The sequence below is a fragment of the Bombyx mandarina genome, chromosome 16 (genome assembly GCF_030267445.1).
Source record: "Bombyx mandarina strain Sakado chromosome 16, ASM3026744v2".
NCBI lineage: Eukaryota > Metazoa > Arthropoda > Insecta > Lepidoptera > Bombycidae > Bombyx > Bombyx mandarina.
The window spans coordinates 6,337,549-6,357,214 of NC_143222.1; the positions used below are offsets into that span (position 1 = coordinate 6,337,549).

The 19,666-nt window shown below is 35.0% G+C and overlaps 1 protein-coding gene and 1 long non-coding RNA gene across 2 annotated transcripts; both read right to left on the reverse strand.

The window, feature by feature from the left end:
• Positions 1-1,087: 1,087 nt before the first annotated feature.
• Positions 1,088-16,126, reverse strand: Septin1 (Septin 1). Its single transcript, XM_028179505.2, has 11 exons — positions 15,909-16,126; positions 11,812-12,004; positions 10,893-11,023; positions 8,534-8,661; positions 6,963-7,080; positions 6,525-6,611; positions 5,375-5,535; positions 4,823-4,924; positions 4,208-4,301; positions 3,303-3,422; positions 1,088-2,652 (listed from the first exon to the last, which is right to left on the reverse strand). The coding sequence occupies exons 1-10, from the start codon at positions 15,930-15,932 to the stop codon at positions 3,321-3,323; spliced, it is 1,140 nt and encodes a 379-aa protein (XP_028035306.1). The 5' UTR covers positions 15,933-16,126; the 3' UTR covers positions 1,088-2,652; positions 3,303-3,320.
• Positions 16,127-17,079: 953 nt separating this feature from the next.
• Positions 17,080-19,588, reverse strand: LOC149501288 (uncharacterized). Its single transcript, XR_016324316.1, has 4 exons — positions 19,513-19,588; positions 19,265-19,336; positions 18,689-18,809; positions 17,080-18,597 (listed from the first exon to the last, which is right to left on the reverse strand). It is a non-coding gene; the product is annotated as an uncharacterized LOC149501288 (long non-coding RNA).
• Between the last annotated feature and the right edge of the window lie 78 nt (positions 19,589-19,666).

Genomic DNA, 19,666 nt, shown 5'->3' on the forward strand with positions numbered 1-19,666 from the left:
TCTAAATTAATAAAATCTCAAAACTCCAATGCTTACCTTGGCTATACTGTTGCCTGTAAATGTGATAGAGGGCGTCTCACCTTATAATTATCGCAGGTGGTAGTGAGTCACAGCTACTTGGATCTTCTTTTTTTTCCCCTACCTATAAGCTAGTGGCATAGATAAGACATATAAATACCGGGTTGGTGGCCTACGGGGCTAAAGTCCATACCCGATCCTGCGAACCGAATGGAAAGCAGTCGACGTCGTCCAAAACACACCACTACGGATCCTCCCTATCCACTAACGATGCTTTTAGGTACCTCAAGCACCGGTCACCGTCCTCGCCAAACCCGTCGTTTGCGACGAAGGACTTGGCGAGTAAATTAACCCACAGACACAGCCCACTGAGTTTCTCGCCGGATCTTCTCAGTGGGCCGCGTTTCCGATCCGATGGTAGATTCTGCGAAGCACGGCTCTTGCTAGGATTCATGTTAGCAACGTCGTCAGGTTTGAGCCTCATGAGCTCACCTACATGTTAGGGCGAAGCTGAAATAGCCTCTTAAGTTTATCAGCACAGGTAAAAAAAAATGCGGGCCTATATTTAGCTTCGCATGGACTGCTTGGTAAGCTCACGGGCTCAGCCTGAGAGAATTTGTCAACGCCAGCCCTAGTAGAAGCAGTGCTTGCTTCGCAGAATTTACCACTGGATCGAAATTGCAACCCATTGTGATGATCCGGGGGGATACTCAGTGGTCTGCCATGAACCAAGACGAAGACGATGCCCGGTGCTTGAAGAGCCCAAAAGACCGTTACTTATACCGTGTCGCTGGGCACACGATTGAAGTTTGTAAGTTCATCCATAGATTATTATGAGACCACCATCTCGCAGGTGGTAATGACGGAACGTAAGTTAGGTACGTAAGTGAAAGCGGTAGCGATAGTTTATGATGCAGTTTTTTTAATCTTTCCACTTGCTACTATAGCGCCGCCTCCATTTTCTCTCTTTCAGCGGAAACATTAATTAATATAGTTACTTTCCTCTTTGGCGATGCATTATAACAGAATAATATACAGGACATCTATGATAGGACAGTAAATAAATTGCTTTAGTTAGAAACTCTTTATTTTATAAAAATATGATTACATAAGAGTATTCATTCATTACATTTAATTTTCTAATAGGTTTTCTCTAACGAGTGAAATAATTCAAATCTACTACATCCGATCACAAACTTTATTTAGCAAACCTCATAATATAACCAACTTTGGCACCGATCTAGAATCTAGAATTTGAAAGTTAGAATCATGTTAATCCTACAAGAAACTATGAAATCGTTGTTCTATTAACATCAACTAGGGTATAAATGCACCAATAGGGAATGGGTTTGTAACAGAATGATTCAAACTATTAAGTACCATTCAAGAAATTATTATACCAATCATATTCACTCACAACTTCAGTCTTGTAATGGACATCCGATAAAATATTGCATTACACTCATTAAATAACAACACAATATACTAAAATGATGATATAAAATAGAGTAAATATTCTCTTAATGTTAACACGAAATTAAAATGTTCTGATACTTACTAACTCAAATCTAAATGGAAGAATAATAACTTTAATTGTCTTCTGCAATATTAAATATTTTGTGAACATATTTTAAAAAGGAAATACACGTAATCACTACTATTAGTAGGTATCAAAAATTGAGATGATACATTTATTATAATCTAAAATAGTTTTTATTCGAGTTTACAAGTCTCTCACATAAACTTTGAATAAGGGGATGTGAGGTCTACAGCAATATATGCAATGCTGTAACACGCTAGTGACATTGCTGATTTTTTTAAGTATAAGTTAATTTACCAAATTACCTTAGTATTTCTAGGCTTAATTCTTCTTTAAAGTGGGACCAGATCAATATTATTTGTGGCAAAGGGATATTTAAAAAAAAAAAAACGCAGATAATCCGATTTGGCTCTCCTTACTACAGTTTAGATACTTATTAAGTACATAAAATTATTGGGATCAATGAAAATATTTCATGCAAGAGTTTAAATACGAAATAAAAAGTCGACAATGGCACGAGAATAATGAATACAATCAAACATCAGATCACTATTAATTAGATCTTATAAAGAACTTACGGCATATGTCTAAATAACATATTTCGTCTACCAGGTTATAGTATGTTTATTATTTCAAAGTCAATTCAATTTCATCAAAGAAAATCCAAAAAACTTCAAGCCATGTGCAAGATTCAAATGTATCATTGAATTTACGTATGGTTTATCTTAGACAACTACAATAGAGAGAAATATTCGATATATAAAAACATCTATAAAATAATTATTTGAGATAAAATTTTAATACTCTAGTATCCTTAAAATGACGAGGAGATAAGATTGTTTCAATTCAAATGATGTAAAAATGTCATGACATGGCTTTTACCGAATCGATAGAAACTCCAAAGAATTTCAAAATGTCCCACGTACCTAGTCATTTCATAATAAAAATTTTTGAGACATTTTTAACATTTGCCATACTTTAAATGATATCGTCATAGTGTACAGTCAAGTGGAAGAAGCACAGTAGGGAATGGCGCGCAGTATGGAATTGACCACGTCGCACATGTCAGGCAGTCGAAACATTTGTGTGTCCCACTGTAAATAGAAACATTATTATTACAGATATATAATATATAATTAATTCAAGTGCAGGCAGTCCTTACTTCACGTATTTTTTACAGTATTTTTTTTTTCTTGGATGGCTGGACGGTCTCACGGTCCACTTGATCTAAAGTGGTTACCATAGCCCATAGACATCTACAATGTAAATGCCACCCATCTCGAAACATGAACTGTTAAGGTTTCTTTTAACAATATAACGGCTGCCCCGCCCTTCAAAACGAAACACATTACTGCTTCACGGCAGAAATAGGCAGGATGGTGGTACCTTTTTTTAATTTATTGTTTAGATGGGTGAACGAGCTCACAGCCCACCTGATCTAAAGTGGTTACCATAGCCCATACACATCTACAATATAAATGCCACCACCCACCTTGAGACATGAGTTGTAAAGTCTCTTCAGTACAACGGTCGACCCGTCCTTCAAACCGAAACGCATTAATGCTTCACGACAGAAATAGGCAGGATGGCGGTACCTACCCGTGCGGACTTACAAGACGTCCTACCACTAGTAGATAGTCAGTCTTAGTCATACTTACATACATTAGTTATTGATTACAGTGCTGCAGCTGAATTTGTTTTCTCCGTACAAATAAAAACAAAAACAGAGCGAATAATACAGTACCTGCGCCGTTAGCGTACACTATGCAGTGGTGGAGGTGGCGGTGGTAGCACCGGCGGCCTGCAATTGCATTTGTCGCTGCATCTGCTCTAACATCTCCTGCATGCGACGTAATTCTGCCTCCTACAAACGACATCAATAGTCTTCATTTAACTTGTAACGGAATCTTTGAACATGATTTTGACCCCCTCGAAAACGTCGGATTAACTCCAAATTTGGTATACTTATTAAAGACCGATGACTATCCAACATTTAAAAAAAATTTGAAAAAATTTAAATGCAACTAAAAAATGAAAAATAAATATGTAATAGTTTAAAAAAACTAACAAAATACGCTTTTATAGAAAATCCCACTAAAAAATAGATAATAAATTTTAAAAATTTGAATTAAAAATAGTATAAGAAAAAATGATTTTATTGCAAAAAAAGCGTGGAATGGATGGTATCAGTAGTTATAAATATTTTATGAACAGATATGAATAGAAGGGTAATTTAAAAATATCATGAATAGCACCCCACGCTTTTTTACAATAAAATTATTTTTTCTTACACCATTTTTAATTCAAATTTATTTTATTAATTATTACTAACAATTTTGAATTGCTTTCCTGAACTCTTAAAAATATTAAAATTATTCTTAAGTCTGTTGTTATGCTAGTACTGTTACTTCGTCCAGTAGTTTTCTTAATACTAATCAAAGTTCCCTCTAGTACCTTGACTGTCTGTTTTAGATTATAGATAACGTAACTTTTTAGTACAAAACAGTCTGCATCTCTTAGTCAGTAAGCGGAGTCATAATTGTAGTGGCATCTATGGTCTCCGGTAACAGTTTGCCACCAAATTGGTTGAGTGGCTTGGTAGAATGGTAGATTCTACACTAACAATATGAAGGTGTTAGTAGATTTCACCTTTTCACGTAGGGCACGTTCGCGCTCGGTGGAATCTTCCGCGGAGCCATTGGTGAGGGCAGAGTCCGCCTCACTAAGTCCGCTTTCAGTTGACCTAGTAAACGGAAATTTAAGAAATCACATCTAGAGATAATGCATTGTTTTGCTTCAGAATACTGTATCTGAAGGAATGAAATTTAGTAAATTTTTGAACATAAAAAATATCCCAACTTCTTAAATAAAATTGATATTAATACTTCATTTGTTGAATTACAATGTCACGAGGGTCCATAATCTTTAGGCTCCCCCTAAGGGCAGTCACCTTAGGTTCTGCGGTTTCACTGGTTTTAAATTATTCTATTATAATTCATTTTGCTCCGACTAACTTAGCGAAATAAGGATAGGTACCACCATACTATGTTTTTGTACTGGCTGCAGTCATGTGATCTAATTTCCAGACTTATACAGTATGCCAATAATATCTATTTACTCTAGTAATCACTTTACACCAGGGGATTGTGAGCTCGTCTCACTTTATCCAGTAATAAAATAAACCCTATTTCATATTCTTTTTTTTAACTATCTTCAATCTGCTATAAAAGTGTTTAAACATGCATTTGAGTTGCAAACACTCACGTGTGGCGTTTCGGAACTTGGCCGGTGCGGGCGAGTCTCTCCGAACGATAGTTCTCATAGTGAACTTCCTGTGTGACCTCTTGCAAGTCCTGCATGTGGGTACTAAAACATTTAAAATTAATCAATGGTTACATGTCAATCAATGTACAATTAATGGCGATACATATTGCGTACAGTCGATAACAAAATCACTAAGTTCGATGATTGGTCTCTATTTCTAGTTACAGTGAGATTTCGGTGTTAGCATGTATGCCATTTGCGAATCGTCTCATTGTGCGAACGTCTATGTTATAGTAATTGCAGTTCTACAATGACCTACACAAAATCAGTATTCCATAGCCGGATGGTACGTGGCAAAAAGATCTCTGGAAATGCACTGTGGATGACCGCAGTGGCTCCAGGTATTATAGATGAGCTCTACTCCGCCCATGGAATATACGGTACACAACACAGAGGGAACCGAAGTCCCACCGCAGACGCAGAGGTTCCAAACGATCCATGAGGCCTCTTTTCAGAGCGTCTGTTCGAAGCCAATAAGATAAAATAAATTACATGAGCATGGTCCTGAGTTTGATGAAGTCGCAGTGCTCCGGGTTCTCGACCTCGACGACTCCCCAGGGGTAGAGGCGGCCGCGCACCCGCCGCCCGCGCACCTCCAGCTGCTGGCCCGCGCCGCACACTGCGAACGGCACCGCCTCCTTCAGCTGGCGGACCTGAGAACCGTGGGTTCAGCACTAACTTACTGAGATTTTTTTTTCCTACCTAAGCTGATAGCCTTGAGGGCGTCGATCAGCGTCGCCTTAACTAGTAGGTGAGCTCACGGGGCTCAAAGCTGATGACGTTGCTAACATGAACCCTAGCAAGAGCCCTGCTTCGCAGAATCTACCACCGGATCGGAAACGCGACCCACTGAGAAGATCCGGCGAGAAACTCAGTGGGCTGTGTCTGAGGGTTAATTTACTCACCGAGCCCTTCGTCGCAAGCGACGGGTTCGACGAGGGCGGTGACCGGTGCTTGTGGTACCTAAAATCACCATTAATGAATCGGAAGGATCCGTAATGACGTGTTTTGGGCGACGTCGACTATTTACCACTCGGTCTACAGAATCGGGTATAAATCCCCAGCAGCCACGACAAGAGGGTTCTCATATCGTGCCGCCTTCTCAAAGTGGCGCAATGATGCCGTCTGTAGATACTTAATGACTGAGTAAAGCTCCAGGTCATCATGGAGATCCACGTTCCTTAGGAACCATATGGTTTCCCAACTTTAAACTTTATGAACTTCAAGACGTCAAATTTACAAACATATCAAGGATTTTTGAAAATACAATAATTGAAGTATGTAGTTACATAAAACACAGTATATAAAATTCAAATTAAATCTCGATTAATTGAATTATGACATTAGCCTTTCAGGAAATGAAAGTGCTCTAATCTTATTAATGCGTTATCCGAGCTTTATAAGTATAAGTTACAGAAATATTGTCAAATCACATTTTGCTGTAATAATAAAAATGATTGAAATTATTCAATTAAAAAAAATATTATATGATAGTTTAATGCTGTTCCGGCTTTGGAAACGTTTCCACTCCGTATTCGTTGAAGTTCCTTCATTGTGTGGTAAATGCAAAAAAAAACTATATCAAATGTTATGGTATCGTTATGTGAAATTATTATTGTTATTACCTGTATATTATTATTACCTGTTCTTTGTAATCTTCGTCTTCGTCACTGTCGCAATCGGGCAGCGGGTATATCTTTATGCCTTCTCTTTCGATTTCTTCCATAACCTTAACGAGTATTATTTTTGTATCAGATTATTTATTTAAATGTACACTTCAAGATTTGAGTTAAAAAAAAACAAGAAAAAATATGTATTTTCAATGAGCAATTCCTCTGAGAAATTTGTAAACAATATTACAAAAACTGATAATAATGAGACAAGTATTTATTTCACAAAATTAAAATCAATGCATTTTTTTTATTAACTGAACTGATATGCATTAATTGGCACACAGCTTAAATGTTCGTGTTGTACAACCTCAGATCCATAGTTTGAAACGTATTTTATAGCAACTGAATAAATTGATCCATAGTTTTCTACTGTACATAAATTCTTTGACCACATTAAAACATCATACCCTAGATTTCAGTCGCTGAACTTCTTTCTTAGTGAGACAATCCGCTTTGGCGATAACCGGTACGATGTTAACTTTGTTGTGCAGCTGTTTCATGAACTCAATATCAAGAGGCTTTAACCTGATTAAAAATTAACAAATCATTACAATCTCTTTTCTCGAAAATGAGTAGATTCGAAATTTAAAAGTAGTTTTTTTAAAGTATGTTCTTTTACCAAAAATCCGCAGAAAGTATTAAGCCCATGTTATCTATATATTAATACGTGAGCAAAAACTTTGTACCCCTTATTACGAAAATTGCGCGGACGGAGGATTATGAAATTATCCACACTTATAGACGATGGCCGAGCATTGCTCGGTTTTTTTTTTGATAACGCCATCTTGTCGTGTCTTTAAATCGGTTAAAATAGTATTATTATTCGTCAATAGATGTCGGGAAGAGTTGATTATTGAAAACACGAATAAAACAACATTTTCTGAAAATAAATCGTAGCTTGATCGATTTATCGCCCCCGAAATCCCCTGTATACTAAATTTTATGAAAATCGTTGGAGCCGTTTCCGAGATTCAGATTATATATATAAAGAAAAAATATAATTTTCTTTAATTCAATTTCCCGCGCATCAATCATCATCGAATGCACAGTGACAGTGACATGACAAATCAATGAATTTAATTAGCTATGGAAAAGATAACCTAAAACGCATGAGACTCGTGATTGTTAATAAATTAATATTTAAAGTTTAAAATACTACTTAATTGTGATAACGTCATCAGGTTTGAGCCCCGTGAGCTCACCTACAAAAGTTAGGGTTACGCTGATATAGCCTCTCAAGGCTCTCAGCTTAGGTAGGAAAAAAAAAAAAAAAAAAAAAATTGTGATTCAGGAACTGACATTGATAATAATAACATTAAATGTTGTTTCTTTTATTACAGGTATGTAGGTTTTTGTAACGTAATGAGTAAATACACACTCTTATTTCATGTACCTAATATAATGAACAATAAAACTTTTATTACAGAGAAACTCAATTGTGTTTGACTGACTGTGTCGTTCTAATCACAAACATATTGGAAATTACCTTATATATATATATTAATATACAAGAATAGCTCGTTTAAAAATATAAGATATAGTGAAGGAGTGCAGAATGTTAATATTTTCTTTAAATTATGCCTCAATAATACATTAAATCAATAAAAAAACATTACACACACTACCATGTATTTGACACACAAACGAGTATTTGTTTATTGTCAAACTTTTCTTATTGCTTAAAGTTTGTGGTCAAATTGAGAATAGATTAAATAAATTGTTTGTCTTCATTAATATGTGTCTAAAGTGTAGTCTTGGCGAAATCTATGATTACAGAAGTAAAATAAAGTCTTTGTGACAATAGAATCATAATGGTGTACAAACTTATAATTTCAATTAATTATAGTCGACTTGCGACTACCGGGGACCACTAGTTGTAAAATGTCGGCTAGCGTCGCGAACACACTCGCCAAGCTTTTCAAGCGGACAGGACTTAAAATGAGCGCTTGGGTTCACAGTATTAAAAAAACTAACTTACCCATGTCCAAACGGTGATATAAAGTAGAAACAGCAATGAATACGGTTATCCACAATGTTACGACGGTTTAGGCCGCTTTCGTCTCGAAGAAATCTTTCGAACTGCTCGTCAATGTATTGAATTATGGACTGAGAAAAATAAAGAAAACTTGGATTACTTTTTATTGATCTAGAGGGCAGTTCATTATCGTATCTTGATACCAGACCGTAGACGAAGGTAGCTTTTTTTTTTATTGCTTAGATGGGCGGACGAGCTCACAGCCCACCTAGAGTTAAGTGGTTACCGGAGCCCATAGACATCTGTAGCTTCAATGCGCCACCCACCTTGAGATATAAGTTCTAAGGTATCTATTCTAATATATAAATCTAAAGTGTTTTTTACGGATGTTCCATTATAACTACTGAATCATGCATCCGATTGACTTAAAACTTGGTATCCATGTAGAAAATACATGTACTTAATGGATAGGCTAATATTTATATGAGTGTTGGACTCCCTACAGCAGTTGCGGGGGCGTTAATGATGAGAATCTTTGGGGGGATGAGAAATAATAATGTTAATATTAAATGCCCAGCGAAGTGAACGGGTACAGCTAGTCAAGTATAGTTACAGCGGCTGCCCTCCCTTCAAACCGAAACGGATTACTGCGTCACGGCAGAAATAGGCAGGGTGGTGGTACCTACCCGCGAGGACTCACAAGAGGTCCTACCACCAGTATTGAACATCGGAATAACCTTTTCTTTGGGTACAGAAAACTTGTATTTGTTGAGGGTAGGTTATGTAGATTTTGATGGTCTGCATATGTTGGGAGCGAACCGCCGGACCAAGGATGTTAAATTCTTAAATATAGCAAGGCATTATTATTTTTTGGATTGAATGCAATTTAAAGTTTGCCCTGAGATCCAATTATTGTTCATTTCTGAGGCTTGTTACGGTCATCCCTATTTCTTATTGCAGTTGAAAACAAAATAGAATCCAGCGGGGAAAACTTTTCGTTGATCCATTAACCAAATTCAACCTAAAAATTATATAGGGTTGCACCAAATTAAATAACAATTGCAGAGGATTATTAGTGTAATAACAAAACGTTTTCTATCACTAAAAAAAAAACCAGTAATATTTTTCTCTCAGGTCTCACATCACACATTTACTGGTGGTAGGACCTCTTTACTGGTGGTAGGACCTCTTTACTGGTGGTAGGACCTCTTTACTGGTGGTAGGACCTATTTACTGGTGGTAGGACCTCTTGTGAGTCCGCACGGGTAGGTACCACCGCCCCGCCTATTTCTGCCGTGAAGCAGTAATGCGTTTCGGTTTGAAGGTTGGGGCAGCCGTTGTGACTATACTGAGACCTTAGAACTATATCTCAAGGTGTGTGGCGCATTTACGTTGTAGATGTCTATGGGCTCCAGTAACCACTTAACACCAGGTGGCCTGTGAGCTCGTCCACACATCTAAGCAAAAAAAAAAAAAATCACACTAGTACATATATGAACGATTAACGCCACATTATTAACAAGGCAAACAACTGCATATTTAAACAAAGTCCTTGTCGAGACATTAGTCACCATCGCTATCTGTGAATACAGAAACGATTACTTACGGAAAGTTCAATGTACCACATTCATTGTAGCCACCACTACACATGGTAGTTTCAGAAACATTTATCTATTAATAGAAATCTGTGTTTTTTTTTAAATGTTTCACTGGCGGTAGGCGTTCGAGTACATATGTAATAATATTTAATGTTGCTCAATGCGGTTCGGATAAATGATTATGCTTGCGAGTATTTCCGGTGAATAAAAAAGGAAACTACAAAATCCAAACGGATGACTGGTGTGAAACTAAAAAAAAATTAATGCAGAAATGGCCGACCACTCATTACTACTACCTACTACTACTAGTTTAATCATTATATATTTAGAAAGTCTCGGAATCACAGTCAAAAGGCAAGATGATTTACATTACATTATTAAATGAACTTATGTTTTCATTTCTGACAATTTGTTTCTTGACCTCCAAAGTCGCTGAATAAGAGTTTTTGTAAGTCCATGAATGACTGTAGACCAGCGGTCGGGGAACCGGGGTAAATTACCCCAAATGGGGTAAAATGAAATTTTGTGAGGTAAAAATGAAACTTGTGAGAAAAAGTATATATATAAGTGAAACTTCTTTAGAATCGTTAAATTTTTAGTTATTGTTTTCTTTTCAAAATTATCATGGGGGCTATAATATGAAAGATACTAAAAAGAAGCAATTTTGGTTTTTTTTGTTCTTCGCCATGGGGTAATATCAACTTAGACAAAAATATTTTGGGGTAATAATTAAAAAAGTTCCCCGACCGTTGCTGTAGACTCACTCGAAAACAATCCGTGTTATCAATCGCGTCTCCGTAGCCGGGCGTGTCCACGACGGTCAAACGCAGCTTCACGCCGCGCTCTTCTATCTCGACCGTCGATGCGTCTAATTTCACGGTCTGGTTTGTTTTCTCTGTAACAATTTAAAACACTGATTGGACTGTTTAAAAAAAATTGTTTACAACATTCTCGATTTGCACATGTCACAAGTGTTTCACTAGCCAAATTCTACTATTAAGCATTCATAGGAAAACATTCTATTATTAATCAAACTATTAAACTCTCTTAAAAAGGGGAATAGCTACTATTTTTTATTGCTTGGATGGGTGGATAAACTCACGGTCCACCTGGTGAAGTGGTTACCGGAGCCCATATACATCGACAACGTAAATGCCACTACTCACCTGGGCATGAGTTCTAGTCTCAGCAATTACAAGTACAACAGCTGCTCAATCTTTTAAACCGAAACGCATTACTACTTGATGGCAGAAATGGACAGGACGTTGGTACCTACTCGTGCAGACTCACAAGCCGTCCTACCACCACTAAAGAGAATAGCTACGAAATCACGTTTTTTTTTTGTTAGATGGGTGAACGAGCTCACAGCACACCTGATATTAAGTAGTTACTGGAGCCCATAGACATCTACAACGCCACCCACCTTGAGATATAAGTTCTAAGGTCTCAGTATAGTTACAACGGTTGCCCCGCCCTTCGAACTGAAACGCATTACTGCTTCACGGCAGAAATAGGCAGGGCGGTGGTACCTACTCGTGCAGACTCACAAGGAGTCCTATCACCACTAAAGTGAATAGGATGTTAAGAGGATAGCTACGAAAGCACGCATTTCAATGGTATATTAGAAATTAGTTACAATTAAACTTGACTAAAGTTTCAAGTTTTTTTTTTCAACTTGCTTACCAGTAGCATCAGGGATTACTCGTTCAGGGTATAAATCGGTCAAAAACAAAGAGTTGACCAGAGTAGATTTGCCCAGTCCACTTTCCCCGACCACCATAAGGGTGAACTCGAAACCCTTTTTTACAGATTTTCTGTGTACCTGATTAGGCAGATTGGCAAATCCAACATAACCAGGTGTTTCCAGATTTGAGAACTGTAAATAAAAACGATTAACGGATAATGTCACAAAGTATAAATAAACATCGAGATTATTCTCGAGGAAAACATAAGAGGGGAAAATCTGGAAAAAAAAAAGTTTGCAGTTTCTTGTTGTATCTATCATCGTAGAAAAGTTGAGCATCATCACCTAGAACCTGTCGTTATATTAATTACATTGCAGTCAGAGCGTACTTTGAATTCGAATTCATCATTTGACACAGTATGCAACAGGGCAAATGAATTCGGCATTGACCGTGATGACAGTAAAAATTTATCGTAAGGCAGAATAGTTAGGTCTCATTTTATCTGCATTTGTGTTTCATAGCATGTATTTTTTTGGATGGTTAGGAGGAAATTGCTGGACTTCCGCCTACGTGTTAGGTGCGATAGGCGAGTTATAGCGAAGTTGAACCGACCATTGTCCCTCCTGAACCCCCTATCGGTCAACAATTCGCGTCCGAGCTTAGACGGGAGAGAATTAGACCAATGAGTACTGAAGGCAAAACGACGAGTTTTGGGCAGAGTATATAACTCCTCCCAACCTTTTTTTTTTTTTTTTTTCGGGTAGAGGGCCGAACCTCCTACTAGGTCCCCGCGCAAAAGGGGCGCGCGGGGTATGTGAGACTCAACGATCTGCATGGTGTTGTGAGCAGACCGCGGGCCCAAGGAACTCCTCCCACCCTGCCCAAATTGAATACGAAATCAGCCTTCGTCAACGCCACGGCAGTTGGGTCTTATGCGGAGTTTACATTACGAAATTAGTGTCATGCATGTTGAGCTCAGTTTCACGAAAGTAGTTTCGATATATGCGAAAGTAATTTCGTTAAAAGAATAGTGTCGCGAAAGCCACAGTATCGCAGTAACCATGGCGCCTTCAGCATCAAAGCTATTTGCTATATTCAATGTAGCTAAAGAAATGCTTATATACCTATAAACTTAAAAAAAGACTCAAGAAAAAAAAGGCGTTGGTAGATTCGAGGATTTGAGATTTCAACAAGAAGGCATTTAGGAGCAATGAAGTTAGTCTCTGAATTAGCAGATGAAGATCCTGAGAGTTAAAAACTATTTTCGAATGAGTGAAGATAATTTTGATTTTTTACTGTAGGTGTTTCGGGTCCCAGACACCCTTGTCGCTGATATTCATTAATAAGATCTATATTTTTTTCTGTACTCCATCGTTGGTTTGCCATTTTTAACGCTTGAAGTGCGTCCGAAGTAACACCGCGTTTACACTATGAAATTAGTTGCATGACACTAATTTCACCAAAAAATCGCGCAGGGTACGAAACTAATTTGCATGCATGAAATTAATGCATGCATTACGAAAGTATTCCATTACACGTGAAACTGTTGGTAAAACTAATGTCACGAAATTAATTTCATGCCACTAATTTCGTAATGTAAATTCGCCTTTACCGTCAGCGAACTATTCGACGCCGCCGGCTTTGAGTCTAATTACTAATAACGAAATGAACCATTGATATAGCTTATTGCGGGTTATTGAAGGAACATTGTATAACTAAAATAATAAATAAAATAATTTTACTTGTACCAAATGTACCAATTTCTTACGCTTCAACATTCTTTTTCAACACAGTGTTTTCCTTTTAATTTAACTTTCTTGCTTGTTTGCTTTACTAAATATGGACACGGCATCAATATATATTATCATTTGTTGACATAATATTTTGATCACTGTTTATATTAGTCTTGGACAAAGAAAGCCGTCTCTAAATGTCATTCCACTTAATGTTTTCTTTTTTTTAAATCAAAATTACAAAGGTAATATTTTACTTTAATTTTATTTAATTTTTATTCAAGAAACTTTCTCTAGTTGTAAATCGAATGTAAGCAAAATTGGTTGTAGCTAATTATGTATGATAGTCACAAGTAACACACATATCTGGTATTCAGTCTTCACTTCGATTAACTGACACAATTCAACTGACACACTTTGTTCTTGTTTGTTTTTTAAGCGTCACAATGAAGAGAATGCACATTTTTATGTTGGGCAGGATGTATGAAGATTCTTATCCAAAACAAAAATATTGCAATCAACATTTCTACAAAATTAGCTCTTAAATTGACTAGACTTAATGTATGAAATCTATGTGTATTAATAAAAAATAATGCAATTTATATAATATTTTTGTCCTATATTTATGCCAATCATTCATTAATGATGGAAATTATTGTTGGCAGTCCAAGACAGCTTTTTACATAGTACTGTCAATGTAAAGATAAGGTAACTTAGAGAAGTCATAACGGAACATATCACAAGTAAAATGATAGAATGAAGATTATGTAAATTTTTTTATTATAGTGAATAGGTAGTTAAAGTCCGTGATCCCATATAATGTGAATGGTGCAATCAAGATGTTTAGTCTCAAATATATATTTTTTGTATGTGTGTGTAATAAACTCATGTTTCAATTGTTTATTGAAGCCTATAAACATGGTGCTGTGAATGCCATCACCCAGTATGACACATGAGGTCTAAGTCAATTTATCGTAAAGTGATTTAAAACAGCATACATAAATACAGAAATAATTCTTAAAAGCAAGATGGTGGTATCTAACTGTACTGTCTTACAAAAAACCCTACAACCAGCATAATTTTACAATACTGTTGTTATTACTAACAGATTTTCTGTCTTATGAAGGCAAATGAGATATACTTATTGTTAACTATTAAACACTCTTCTAAGAAATAACAGATTCAACATTATGGAACAAAATCTGTAAGTAGGTAGACAGACAGCAGTATTCTCAGTATTATATCAGCATACTGCAACCACTAACTGGCATTTACTAATTCTACGTCATATTATAATCCCGTAAAGGTGGGTGCCACAACACTGCTTATTTCTGTCAGAAAGCAGTATTAAGTCCCAGTTTGAAGGGTAAGGCAGCCGTTGTTTGAGTGACTTGAAACTCATTTCTAAAAGTTGGTAGCGGTAACTATGTTGTTGATGTCTAGGGGCCCCAGTAAACACTTAACACGGGATAAGCCATTAGCTTGTTTACTTTCACCTGTTCAAGCACTAAAGAACTTACATACATTTAAGGAATATTCATTCACACTTATAACCAATGCAGAGCCTTCATAAGATAGAATAAATATAGCTACTGCTTAAATTCAGAATACTCTTATGCTCTCTTCAAACTTTAGAATACTAATACAGAATGTAAAATATAATGACCAAAACATACACTACTTGTAAATGACTCACTCATACAGGAAATGAGATATTGATTAAGTGTGCCGGGGTTATTGCCACAAATAGATACAAGTAACATGAAAGTCTAATAATTCTCAGACTTGACAGGTCTTTGACATTTCCGAGCCTAGGAAAGCCCAAAAAAATGTTGATAGAAGACTCTCCCAAGGTTTAATCAATATAAAAAGTTAGAATTATGTCTAGTGGCAAACGCCTTAAATAATCACAGTACTTTTAAAAAACATCTATTTGTTATAGGCACTACTAGTAGACATCTGTGTAGTACTTGTTTGGTGGTAAGAGAGGGAGCATCCTATTTCTTTCTGTACAATGAAATCAAAAGTTACCAGGAAAAATAACATTTGCAACATGACAAGACTGAGTTATAATTTTAATTAAATTTAGATGTTTGTTTACTCCGTGTTTAGTTATCTTTCTTGTTAATCCAATTAATTTAGAAGTGCGTATAGCGTTCAGAATGTTGTCTTAGAAGGTTTATGATGAATCATTACTAACGTAGCTTAAAATAAGTTGGTACGAAAAAATTGGGAAAGTTGATTCATTTTTTCAGGTTGAATACTTTACTGTGATTTTAATACAACTTTTATTGAAAACATAACTTTGCATTGTTGTGTACTTTATCACATTAGAAACGGTAAAATGGTAGTTAGTACTTACTGTTTTATTTGTTTCATTTGACATTTTCAACAATTTTTTTAACTATTATATTCAATTTAAACTGGTGGTAATTGCGGTGGCTAAATAAGCAATAATTAGGGATTTTTAAATTAAGTTTAGAGACTCTCTAAATTGGAAATAATAGAAATTAAAACTCGTTCAAGCCCAATCAACTGAATCAACTTCAACGCACTCACCATAGATTATACACTTAATATATCACCATAGTTTTTTTTTTTTGGTACAATTTTTCCTTATTAGGAAAGGCAAGGGGATCTAAGCCTAGACAGCCTTGTCTGTTCTATATAATTTCTGAAATAAATTTTCAAAAAAGCCAAAGCCAGGTCACGATTTATATTATATCCTGAAATAAAAATTTCAATAAGGCCGAAGCCAAGTCTTATATATTTTCCAATCCTTGTAAAATTGCAAATTCGAGTTTTACTGTCAAATCCAAGTTCAAGACTTTTTTAAATCTTATCTGGAATTCACCATAGATTATACACTTAATAACTTAATATGTTTGAGAGCTTTTTTTTTATGCTGCTGCTTGAATCTGCCCTTAGTATTGCTGTATCAGTGAGCAACGGTGACTACTTTTTACCAGATAAGCCTTACAGTCGTCTGACTACAGTGCTAATTTAAAAACGATTTCACGGAATTGAAATTATTTATATCAACACAGAAAAACATTATACTACCAAGTTAATCAATGAAAATATTTTTAATTGTGTAGCGTAACAATACTGAAACAGTAATGAAATATAAAATAAATCATCTATTTTGAGCCATCTGATGAAGTTTTCTGAACGAAGTTTTCTACAATGGCCTATAAATATTCAATGTGTCGTTATTAAACCATAGATTATACACTTAATATATTAGAGATAGATGCGCAACTCTCATTTTTATTTTTGCTTTAGTTAAAGCCCGGTCCAGCAGGCGTCGCTACGGTCGATTATTAGTCTCCCTACCCCCCACCAGGTGGCTTTTTTAGTAATTTTAATATTTTTAATAACTCTCTTTATGAAAAAATCTTATCGTTTAGAATCGCTGGAATTCCCGGTAGTACTTATGAGATATTAAGGAATGTTTGATTGTGTTCAGCATTCTAATCGATAAGATCTTTTCATACAGAGAGAAAACAGTTTTTTAAAATAAAAAGCTGTAATTCTCTGTAAGCTATTTAATTTCCCTATATTACAAACAATTTTCGGTTAAAAGATTGTATGAACGTACAATTGTATAAAACTTCGAATAACAATAACTCCTCTAGATTAATCCTACTAGCGTACTTATTAACATTAAATCGAAAGTTATCTAAAAGTTAATTAAGTCTAGATAATCAAATCATTCAATGTCAATTAAGTCATTTGTGCGAAATATAAACATGTCAGCTTTCCATTATAAACATAGTAGACAATTTGAATTAAATTTAATAAATTTGTTTCTTAATGATAGCAGTTCTTGCTTAAAGTTGATCGTGACAGATCATGACCTTGTATGAAAATATTACATCTATAAATACTACCAATGCTTCGTCATACAATAATTGTCATTTAAACTAGCATTGTAGAGATAATACACACACTAAAGTGAATACTAAATTATTCTTAGCATTCTTATAAACATTTAGAAATTTAAGAAACGATCAACCCACAATCATGTTCATAACATGTGACATTTTGTTCTGCACAAACGTTTTGTTACATGATTTGAAAAACAAAAAAAAAACAAAAAATGTTTAAAAAATGTAATGATGATTTAAAGTACTCTTAAATATTGATAGTTTGTACTTAATGACACTTATAGTAATCTTAGACATGATTACAATAGTTATACTTTTATTCTTTAACTAAATTATTTCTATTCTGACGTTTCTGATGCTTTAGCTTTGGTAATACTAGATGAAACAAACAGCAGATTGAAAGAAAATCATCTTAAAGTTAATTACATTCATTACAAACCATTAGTTTGCATTTTGTTACAAAAGAAACTGATGTTCGTTACATGCAAATGAATTATAAACATACACATGCAAACATAAAATGTAAATTTATCTTTTAATCCAAATTAAATGTACATTAATATTACATCTAAATAATAGAAAGGGTCTCGAAAATTTTTATTGCACTCAACAGCAGACGAGCACACAACCCGGCTCATGATAAGTGGTCACCAGTGCTTATAAACTTCAGCAGTGTCATAGGGGTTGCTGTCTATCACTTAAGTTTTAATAAATTATTAATATACTCAGTCACAAGCATATTGATTTCACATAATGAAAATGTAAGAAACATAATCATGTTTGGGCATTTTCATTTATATCTGCTCATACAGAAAACACAAGTTAGCAAATATATTCCACAGTTAATCTAAATAATTGCAAATAATGCTTTTGAAGATCGTTGACTTTTGATCATTAATTAAAATCATCTTCTCGTAGAATTTACAAAAGCTCATTTACAAAAATTTATATCAGTATTTTCATATATTACTAACTTACTAATTACATCTATTCAAACGTAATAGTATAACTATAAGAACTAAACAACCTATTTTAAAACAAAATTGGCATCAATTTAGATCTTATGAACTATTTCATCTATTAATTTATAAATTATAAACATATTTAAAAAAAATTAAGATCCCTTGTGAGTTCACATTCCTTGCTGAATCAGTTTCTCTTCTGAAACGGAGAAACAAAGTATCTTAAGTATGTAACAAATATTGAAAAAATACGACCATGAAAAATTTAGTGTTAATGTAATCATACTTACAAATTAATATATTACATAACACGTTCTGGTTCAAATATAGTGCATCAATCTTTTCATGTTTCAGACATTTTAGTGCTCCTTATAATTTTCCCATAAAATTTTGTCATTATCAAACCTTTGTCTACAAAAATAAAAACATTATTTTATATTGGGTAGAAGGATGAACGTGGTCACAGGCCACTTGGTGTAACTTGGTTATCAAACACCAGGAAACAAAATGTGAATGCCATCATCTAACTTTGGATGTGAGATCAATTGTGCTGTATTTTATTTAAACAGGAAAGCATGACTGATTGATCATTCCAAAAAACTAGTTCGGGCCCACTTGACAATAAGCATATAATACGCTGAGTTGCAAAACATAAATACTTCCACCCACTCGAGACAATTTTATTATCTGAGTTGTGTGTGTGATAGTACGAGACTTAACACCGACTGTTTTAATCAAACTTAACATATATGATAGCTAGGCAGCAGAAATAGGAAGGACCATTAGTTGGTGCTAATTCATTTAATTATATTATGAATAATAATTCTGTTAGCAAATAACATACCGGGAAAATAGTGTAAACTCACCGTTATCAAGACATCCGAAATAGCATTTCATTTTCGATCTTCGAGGCATGCTGATTTTTAATAATAAACTTTCTGTAAGAAACGAAAATAGTTACACAGGCTTACGAAACGCTAACGAAGAAAAAAGTATTGGAACCAAGTTATGTCTAAAGAGAATTCAAAACAGAGTTTCTCAATGTCTAATCGTCTAATATTCTCATAAAGCTAAAAGATGCTCTAAATTAATACTACAACGTAAAATAACTCACACCAAGACCAAAAAAAAACGATTTAAAAAATTAAATCGTTACGACATTTTGAAAACTTTTTTTTTTTTTGAGATTGTTTTACGGCCCTGGAATTTTGAAAACTTCAAAGCAGTGTTTCCACTTAAGTTTTTTTTAACACATTTTACCCTAGTTT